The 10,294-nt window shown below is 37.1% G+C and overlaps 1 protein-coding gene across 11 annotated transcripts; it reads left to right on the top strand.

Annotated features, from left to right (window-relative positions):
• The first annotated feature begins 931 nt into the window (after positions 1–931).
• On the top strand, positions 932–10,036 carry LOC129898953 (putative lysine-specific demethylase JMJ16). Of its 11 annotated transcripts, none has more exons than XM_055973667.1 (10): positions 932–1,121; positions 2,599–2,694; positions 2,792–3,106; positions 5,409–5,480; positions 5,627–5,704; positions 5,813–6,319; positions 6,420–6,644; positions 6,854–7,012; positions 8,060–8,428; positions 9,109–10,036. In XM_055973667.1, exons 2-10 carry the CDS (start codon positions 2,680–2,682, stop codon positions 9,793–9,795), a joined length of 2,427 nt encoding a protein of 808 aa, XP_055829642.1. In that variant the 5' UTR covers positions 932–1,121; positions 2,599–2,679; the 3' UTR covers positions 9,796–10,036. The 11 variants fall into 11 exon arrangements, with proteins under 11 accessions (XP_055829642.1, XP_055829644.1, XP_055829647.1 ...); XM_055973669.1 differs by having other exon boundaries at positions 2,599–2,668; XM_055973672.1 differs by having other exon boundaries at positions 2,599–2,655.
• The last annotated feature ends 258 nt before the right edge of the window (positions 10,037–10,294 follow it).

Below are 10,294 nucleotides of genomic sequence, written 5' to 3' on the forward strand. Positions count from 1 at the left end.
GGCGATTTTGCCAGTTTTTCATGTGTGTTAGCCCACAATTTTTTTGGGTGCCGAAGGTCCGGGTCGAATTTTCTTGGATTCTTCCCTAATAGAGTCTGTAACGACATAAAGAACGACTCTAGTAGCCCCGACGACACATTAGAGGAGTTTAAGAGCATTTTATTGGCGTCGCAATAGGAATTAAACGATTTGCCAGTTTTTTGTGTGTAACGCCTACAAATGTTTTAGGTGCCGGAGATCAGACATTTAAGATGATCTTACCTTTTCATAGTCTAATGTTCAGCCACCACCAATAGAAAGAAGAATAAAATATTAAGATACAATTCATTGGCTTCTCAAGTCATTTTTAATCAATTGTTGTCTTTTACAAAATGTGACATGTAAATTGTAATCTAATAATGTGACAAAATGTTTTAATATACCTCACAAACTTACATTTAAATTTATATTGTATATGCTAAGTTTTTGGAGCACGACCTAAGTTATTCGTAGTTTGGAAAAGGAGATGAAGTGTAGATTAAATTTAAATATAATATTGAATGCCATCAAGTGATATTAATTTTTTAATTTCACTTTTAACAAGTTTTGGCTCATGGACAACACTTTTGACTTTTTATTTTGAAAGTTTGCACATGAAATAAGTGTGACCAAAAATTTAAGACCACTTATATTAAATGTAACTATATCAATTTTTTTTCATTTAGTACCCTCATTGAAGTCCAACTCGATCGACTCTCGGAGTGACCGAAAAATATCGACATTTGGCACTGTTGGTGTTTTAAGTCTATTTAGTTACTTGGACCAAAAGTGATCCATATTAGCAAACTTAAGTGACTAAATATACTGAGTTATTATATTTGAAGGGTCAAAATAAACATACTTCCATACAAGTGACAATTTTGGCTAAAAAACTCAGATTATTTCAGTTGAATTTTGGGGAAGAAGAATCTTGAAAATAAAATAAAATAATCCTCCATAGTTGATCCCTTCAAGTTTTGTTTAAGTACTAGGTTTATGAGTTTTCTTCTCTGTAACAAACCCTTTTCTCCATTTTCTGTTGATACCCTTATGACCCTGTAACTCCAAAACTACCATCACTTTTTTATCGTCTTACTTCCAAGGTAACGTCCTGCAAGTTTTGATTCAAGATTCGATTTTTAGTTGTGTATTTCTGTTTATTCTTTGTCATTTTTCTGAAATATGAAATGGGTTTGTGCTAGTTTGGGTGGATTTGATGTCCATGTCATTCTATTTTTTGGGGGGGAATTTATTAACAAATAATGAAATGGACCCGAATAAAGCAAAATGGATACCCAACTCTGTGTATTTTCATTCTCTTACTGCTTGATACTGTCTTAATTACAGTTGCAAGTTATGATTTAAGCTTCGATTTTTACATGGACAATAGCTGTGTCATAAATGTGTGTGTTTCTATCTGTTCTTTGTTATTGTGCTGGAATATGAAATGGGTTTGTGCTAGTTTGTGAATTGTGACACTTCTAAGAACTGATTAAGTTGGGTGGATTAATGTCCACATCATTCTTTTTAGGAATTTAGTATCAAGGAATGAAAATGGATACCCAGGATTCATATAGCTGACTTCTTGGGAAAACTATTACCTTTTACAGTCAAATTTCTAGTTGCTTCAACATATTTTACTGCTTCATATATGTCTTACTTACAGTTGCAAGTTTTGGGTTCAAGCTTTGATTTTTTTGTCATAAATGTGTGTATTTCTATTTGTTCTTTGCCATTGTGCTGAAATAGGAAATGGGTTTGTGCTAGTTTGTGATACTTCTAAGAACTGAGTAAGGCGGGTGGATTTGATGCCCACATCATTCTTTTTGGGAATTTAGTAAAAAATAGTGAAATGAACCTGAATAGGGCAAAATGGATACACAACAACCATCACCTTTTATGGTCCAATTACTTGGTGCTTTCTATTTTATTACTTCCCCAAACCTGCTGACTGTTTGGGGCAAAAGTGGGATTAGGAAACCAGCAAGAAGTCTGTGGGTTACAGTGCCGACTTGTATCTGTTGGGTTCTGTGGACGGAAAGAAATGCTTGGTATTTGAAGGGAAAGCTGTCTCTGTACAAATGTCTTTAGCTTATGGCTTTTTGGTGCAACTTACAGGATGTAAAGGATGAAAAGTATGTTCGATATCATCAATTCACTACAGGAATATATTCCTGTATAGATAGGTTGCCCTCTTTTTGTTTTTGCATGGGGGATATCTGATTTGTGCCTACAGAGAACCTTCTCAGCGCTTTGCTGTTTATCTCAATATACTTACCAGTCAAAAAAAGAAGATCGGATTAGGTTCTTTCTGTTGTGTATCCCTTTTTCCCCTTACTTTTGGTGTTCTCTTATTAACAAGATTTTTGTCTGCAATTTTAAAAAAAGAATTTTATGAAGAACTTGTTTAAAATTCATCCATACCTTGTTTTATTGACCTTAAATTTTAAAATACCAGGCACGACCAAATTCGTTTTTTGTTACTTTAGTCTTTCGTATCTGTATACAGATTATTTTATCTTTGACTATATGTCATATTTGGCTAATATTTACCCATTAATCTGTGTTCTCTTGTTGCAGGACAGTTCTGAAGTGCTCACATACGGATGTCTGATTGTACTTGACAGAGATATAAAGGTGAAGTTTAGAGGTACAACTTACATGGACATTGATGAAGTATGCTTGTATTTGGTTATTTTCTTCCTTAATGTTAGAAGGCAAAGTAAGTCTATGTCACATTTATGTCCACTAATACTTTCCCTTTTTTCCCCAGTGCTATTTAGTCTCAGTGCTAATGGGGGCCAAGCGCACCAGATTACAAGGTGAAAGTGACGACAGGAGAAAGTTTTCAGTTCCACCTGGTTTTGAATCACTAGCGTCCTTCACACTACAGAGGGTAGAAAATAATGAGGAAGCCTGTAACTCTGAGGCTGTTGGGAATGAGTCTGAGCAAGGTCCTATCCAGGTTGCTTCTACTTCAACAATTATTAACACAGGAAAGCTTAAGAGTTCTGTTAGGCGTAGGCCTTGGATACTTGATGATCATGTTGATCACATGGAAGAGGATTCTGAATGTGAAGCTGATAAGGTCAGTAAGATTGTCATAGATTTATCTCATAAATCCTTTTTTTTATTTCCATACGTAGTATAAACAAATAAATGACAGATTTCAATTAAATTGATTAAACTATAAGTTTTGAGGTTGTGTCACCTTCAATATTTATACTGCTGTAAAAGAATTCCCTTTGTGGTGTTTATTGAGAAGGCAGGTAAAAAAGAGTGAAGACCATAGCTGATGCTTCTGGTTGGACAGGATGAGATAAACATAGGGATACTATTTTTGTGCTTCACCGAGGATTATTCCTGTTGACCATATGCATCTTGTGTTCTTGGAACAAGAAGAACACTGTTAACAAACAAAAACACTGGGTGATTTCTTCTCAACCGTCCTTGCTTTAGTGGACAGAGTTATCAGGTACCTGTTACTAGCAGGAGGTGGCAAATATCCTATGGAATTAGTCGAGGTGCGCACAAGCTGGCCCGTACACCATGGTTATCAAAAAGAACGCTGTGTCAACTGACATGTGATTGGAAGTAAGAAGAAATGGAAAATTTCTTCAAGAATTTATGACCAAGTGGTATGGCAAGGGCAGGACAGGATGGTATGTTAAGGCCCAGGTGCAAAACGTGATTGCTTTGCAGTGCAATCTTGCTATAGGTATTTGGATTATAGAGGAGGAATAGAACCTATATGGAGAAATATGTTTGTAAGTCAGAACTAAAAAGTGGTTTCCTTTGCATATTATGCTGTGTGAGACATCATCTTTAGGACACACTATTTAGAAAGGAGGGGGTTTGTATAAACCTGAATTACTGTTGTATGCGCTAGAAAGAAGGGGAGGTCCCTAATCTGATGTTTCTTCATTATCTCAATGCAGTCGAGTTGGAGCTTATACCGTGTTCAATATATCATGGGTACTACCCTTGAGCTGGGGTTCTCAAGCTTAGGAGAGGAGACAGTTTCGCTGTAGTTAGATTGCGTGGCAACGTGAGTCAACGTCAGCAGAAAGGAGGAGAAGACAGAAGGCTGTATTCAAAATCTATGTAGGAATTGGCCAGTGCAAAGATAATCATTGATGCTGGGAGTTTGGATAACATAGTGTCCACGGAGATGGTACATCAGTTGGGGCTGAATATGCCTTTGAAACATGGAAGTTAAGCAAAATAAAGAAAGAAAAGGAAGAAAGTTTGGGAAATAGCATAATTATGCATTTTTTTGGATGATGGAGAGAAAAGATCAGGAGGATATCTAAAGGGGTGGATAGCTTTTTGGGAGCTCTACAACTGAGCATTTGTACCTATTAACCCAGGCATCATCTTCTCGCACATTTATGAACTTTCTTTTTGATTTATCAAGAGAAAAGTTGTATCAACTGATAAGTTTTTATTCTCCATTTGCCCCGCACTGTACAGGGGAGGGGCCATATGGTGAATTCTTTTGCTCCTTTACTTGTCAATAAGGTAATTAGAATATGTAGATAGTAGTTAATGTGAAAGTGTATATATGTGGAACTAACCTTAAATCTGAATCATAGTGTCTCTGGATGTTCAGCCCTTGTCGCCCATACTATCCACCTACGTTCCTCAAAAGCTTGTAGTATTAAGTTAGCTCTTTTCTGGTTATGAAATGAGAGGTACTAACCACTCTGAAATCCTAATAATATGTGCTTGTTAAGAAAATGTACTTTGTGCCTAGCTCTACCTCGAAAAGCAAGTTTATTAGATAGAGAATTGTCCAAGAGACCAAGACCATATAACAAGACAACATCCCATTCCCTCAACCTATGTGAGACTCCAACATTCCCATGTGTTCCTAACCATGGCCATTTGGAGCATGGATGACATAATATGATGCCCAACAAATCAGCAAGAGGATGTCTGGCTTTGATACCATGTTAAGAAAATGAACTTTGAACCTAAGTCAAACATAAAATGGCAGCCCATTAGGTGAAGGTTGTCCAAAACCATATAAGGAGACAATAATCAATTCCTTCAATCAACATGGAACACTGGAACTGTGTTAATGGGCCTTATCAAAACATATATTTTGGCAAGTGCGCTTGAGTATTGGTCAAGGATGATTTTCTTTTCTGTTTTTGTACGGGTATTCCTTTTTTCATTTGATTGTCTCGTGCATTACTTGAAAGCTAAGGGCTTGTCCATTGATCTATTGAGCCTGAGGCCTATCCGCTGCATCTTCTCTTGTAGTGGCTGGTCAAAGAATGTGGCAGCATCTACTGTTTCTCTGTGTAATTGTTGGCATGTGGCACTGCTAGTTAGAAATAATGGTTTGGTCATTTGATTGTCTCTGGTTTCAATTTATTTTTCAGAGTTCGTCTTCACGTGCTTATCTTCCCAAAGGAGTTATCCGAGGATGTTCCATTTGTCAGAACTGCCAGAAGGTTCATTCTTCCTTAATATTGTATACTGTTTGGTTTCAAGGCAAGGATTAAATGTTTTCTACCCAAAAGTTAATTGCGATCATCCGTCTTCTTTTTTTTCCAGTTTCCATTGAGCTTATAATGTTTCTGGTATGCTTTTTCAAAAGGTTATTGCAAGAAGTCGTCCGGAATCGGCACAGATCCCTTCACTTGATGAGGCTCTTGTACTCCATCCTACTGAAGAGGTATTCCTTGACACTCCCATCTTTCTTTCAGGCTGGTATATGTCCTGTATTGCATCATGACCAGGTACCCTGCCAGATGCTGCTTTCATGAAGTTAAATCTAATGTAGGAGTTTAAAGATACTCTCAAGTATGTTGCAAGCATCCTTCCGCATGTCAAGCAGTATGGAGTATGCCGTATTGTTCCTCCCTCTTCCTGGAAACCACCTTGCCGCATTGAAGAAGAGGACACGAGGTGTGGAGTCGACACTCATATCCAGCGTATTAGTGACCTCCAGAGTCTGTTTTTAAAGAAAAGGCTTGAGGGAGCCCATAAGAAGGCGAATAATAGACAGCAGAAAATCCCAAGTATGAAGGCAGATTTTGGACACAGCGTGGAACTTAAAGAATTTAGTTGTTGTAATAAACACTTTGAATTCGAAAGTGGGCCAAAGTTTAAGCTGAAATCTTTCAAGAATTACGCTGATCATTTCAAGAGGCAGTACTTTGTCAAGGAAGATCAGATCACAGCTTCAAACTCTAATTCAGATGCGATTCCAATGCTGTCAGAACCATCTATTCCTGATATTGAAGGGGAATACTGGAGGATTATAGAGAATCCAACTGAAGAAATTGAGGTTTTTCTCTGGAATTGCAATTTTCTTTTCTAGGGATCCATCAAACTCTTTCTCCTTCCATCATTTTTCCTTATTTTTCGTTGTCAATTTGGTTTATTAGGTGCTCCATGGGAATAGTACGGAAACTAGTGCAAGCCAAAGTGGTTTTCCACTTAAAACCAATCCACGGGATGTAACTGCATGTCCACAATATGTGGAATCGGGTTGGAACTTGAATAATACCCCTAAGCTTCAAGATTCTCTTCTCCGTTTTGAGAGTTGTAACAGTTCCTCTATTTTGCTTCCCCGGCTCTCCATCGGAATGTGTTTATCGTCTAATTACTGGGTAAGATTTACGGAAGGACTTTTGTTCTTTTAATTCAAATTATTATTGGGCGTATTCTCTTTCGTCTTTATTTTTTGGGGTGGGGCATCATCATTCTTGGGGAAATATCTCTTGTGAGGAGAAATTACTAATGAGCATACGTTCATTTGTTAGCATTTTCTTTTTGATTGATTAATTGCCTATATTTTCTTCTTTCCATCCTCCATTAGAGAATTGAAGAGCACCACTTATATTTGCTATCCTACGTACATTTTGGTGCTCCGAGAATATTTTATGCGGTTCCCGGGAGTTACCGTTGCAAGTTTGAGGAAGCTGTCAAGAAGCATCTGCCACAGTTGTCAGCACATCCTTGTTTGCTTCACAACCTTGTGAGTTTCAAATCAGTGAAGTTATTTTTCATTGTTTTGATTAGGAAATGCCTGTTACTGGAAAGAAAGGGATGAATGTTCAGCTGGTTCCTTTTTTCAGTTTACTAATAAAATGAACTCTCCTATTTGTATATACATGAAAAATTACAATTACTTATGAAACTGAGGACCTCCAAAAAAAGAATGAGGAATTATTTGATTTGCCTTATAAAAAATGAGGAAGCATTTGGTGCGATGATGAAATAATAGTTCTCTTGGCAATTTGTATTGCAAGCGTGATGATTTTGTCTGCTTTAATTTTCTTGAAGTATTCAAATTTCTAAATTCTAACTTTGATTAGATGTAGTCCCCATCCAACTTACTTCTCACCCGTTACACAATATTTTCTTCATCTGTTACCTCCAACCTCTTCCACTACTATCCCTAATTAATGCATTCTGGAGGCATGATTTCTTCTATTTTCTTTGCATTCCTTCTCTTTCTTAAAATGGAAACAGATGCACTTCAGCTGTATTTTTCCACTTGTAATATCCCAAGAAGGAAGTATGAACTGCTAAGGAAAGTTTGAGGTGTGACGAGTTATACAACCTGGAAGGCCATACGTTGCTAAGTGCTTCATGTGTATGTGTCTAACAACATTCATCCATGTCTTTTGTTACATCACTTACTGTCTGGGCATATGTTGGGGCGATGAGTTAGTGCTATTGGAAACTGCTATTGGAAACTGTCATTTGTTGCTTGAAACAATGAATTTTAAATCCTTTATTCAGTATTCTTGTCCTCTTAACTTTGGAATTTTATTCTTTCAGTGGATAAATTCTTGTCATCATAATAGAGTAGGAAAGAAGAATACAATTATTGGAGACTTCTGACTCGTAGTCATTGTTTCCTGTACCTCCAAGTCTGAAAGGACAGTCTAAAATTTCCTTTTTGTTTCAGAAGAGATAGAACTATAATACACTTGATTTTGTCATATTTTGCACGCCAAAGAGGAAAAGTTTGTCTATTACCTCCCATTTGATCGATCAACCTTCATATTCAATGCAGGCCACACAATTCTCTCCTTCTATATTGACTTCAGAGGGTATACCTGTTTATCGTTGTGTGCAAAATCCGAAGGAGTTTGTTCTCATACTTCCCGGAGCATACCATGCAGAGTTTGATAGTGGATTTAATTGTTATGAAGCAGTAAATTTTGCTCCCTTTGACTGGTTACCACATGGTCAGAACGCTGTGGAACTGTACCGTGATCAGGACAGAAAGACATCAATCTCCCATGATAAACTGTTGCTTGAAGCAGCCGCAGAAGCAATTAGGGCTTTAGGAGAACTTGCACTACGAAACAAGAATTCTTTTGATAATTCAAAATGGAGAAGAGTCTGTCGGAACTATGGTTATTTAACAAAAGCACTTAAGGTAAGCCTCTATTGTTCATGACTTCTACATTAGCAACCATTCCAAATTCCTGAACTTCAATTCTAACTGGCCTGCTGCTTATTTGTGTCATTTGACATTGTCATTTCTTCCTTTTCTTGTTATGCTGTATTTCTAATTTTACTATCATCCACAACCATTTCCCTTCTCTAGTCGTTTGACCTCATTCAACAATAACTCATGCTTCAAAAATTACTAGGCAAAAGTAACAGGGTCTTTTGTAATTCTCTCTTTTTGATAGGCATACTATTCCTTTCTGCATGCTCTGTACTGCTTTCTTATTAGTTGCCATGTTTTCTTTAGTGTTATTTTCCCTTGTCGTAACTACTTGATTTGCTGCACTTGAGCCGAGGGTCTTTCGGAAACAACCTCTCTATCTCCATGAGATAGGGGTAAGGTTTGTGTACACTCTACCCTCCCCAGACCCCACTTGTGGGATTTCATTCGGTGTGTTGTTGTTAGCAGCTCCCTATCCCTAACCCGGTGGTTGAGACTTAGCTTCTGTTGGTCCCTACTCTGGTTGAGGAAGTTAACTATGCTAAGGGGCCCTTAGTAAGGGCTAATGTCATGTCTGAGTTTAAAACTCACGTAAGAGATGCAAGCATTACTGACTAGTTATATTATTTAGAATATGATATATCGTTTCATTTTGTGTTGGATAGACACGGGTTGCCACTGAAGTGAGAATACAGAAATATTTGTGTGCTTCTCTTGAATCGCGAAAGATGGAGGATGACTTTTGTGCTACCACCAAACGGGAGTGCGTTACATGCTTCTATGATCTATACCTTTCTGCCATTGGCTGCAAATGTTCACCACATAAATATACTTGTCTTCTTCATGCTAAGCAACTATGTGCTTGTTCTTGGAGCGAGAAGTATTTGCTTGTACGGTATGAAATAGATGAGTTGAACATAATGGTTGAAGATTTGGATCGAAAGGTAGGTGCAATTAATAACAGGGCAAAAGAAAAACTTGGATTGCCTGTGTCTGATGTTTCTAAAGATGCTGGCAAGGAAGTAGGTATGGAAACAATGAAGCACAAACCTGTGATTCCAAATGTGGAACTCTCCGAGAGTATATCTCACCGTTCAACCTCTAGACAAGCATCAGATGTTCAACAGTACAGCAAAGTAAATGTGTTCTTTGCACCTTCAGTTGGTCCAAGTTCAACGACAAATAAAGAAAAAGTTCATGATGAGAATAAAGTTCTATTGCCAAAAGTATCACAGCATACTGCTGTTGGAGAAAATATTGTAACTTCTTCCAGTAAAGTTCTGAAGAAGCATCTTGCACGGGGTTCTTCATCGACAGTCAGAAATGTGATTATTCTTAGTGATGAAGACTAGCAACCCCAAGTTCACCATATCACGAATGGTAACGAGCATTTATAATACGTTGTTGTATGTCAGTTATTTGCTGTAAATTTGCAGATTGTAAAGCTTGAATTCTGTTAAATACATGACTGGAAACTCTTTCAACTCAATCTTGGCACTTTCCTTCGTGTGTATCTGTTCTAGTACTCTTTGTTTAATTGAATTCACAAGTATTGATGTTGAATATGCATTTAATTGCATGGTTTGTCCTTCATATGAGTTGGTTTTTAATTTTTTCCCTTCAAATGGATTGATCTTTAATTTTTGTCCTTCAAAATCGGAGTGTTTCCTGTTCCTTCTCTTCAAGAACATAAATTTATGTTCCTCTCTAAACACATGAAGAGAATGAGTAAAACAAGTTCTATCTTCCACCATAAAAAGAATTCAAAATAATAAAAGGAGTTCTTTAACAAAAAAATTTGTCTAATGCAAGGTCATATTTACCCCTTGAAGTACATTCATCATCACCAAC

This window comes from Solanum dulcamara, chromosome 8 (genome assembly GCF_947179165.1).
Source record: "Solanum dulcamara chromosome 8, daSolDulc1.2, whole genome shotgun sequence".
NCBI classification, from domain to species: Eukaryota; Viridiplantae; Streptophyta; class Magnoliopsida; order Solanales; family Solanaceae; genus Solanum; species Solanum dulcamara.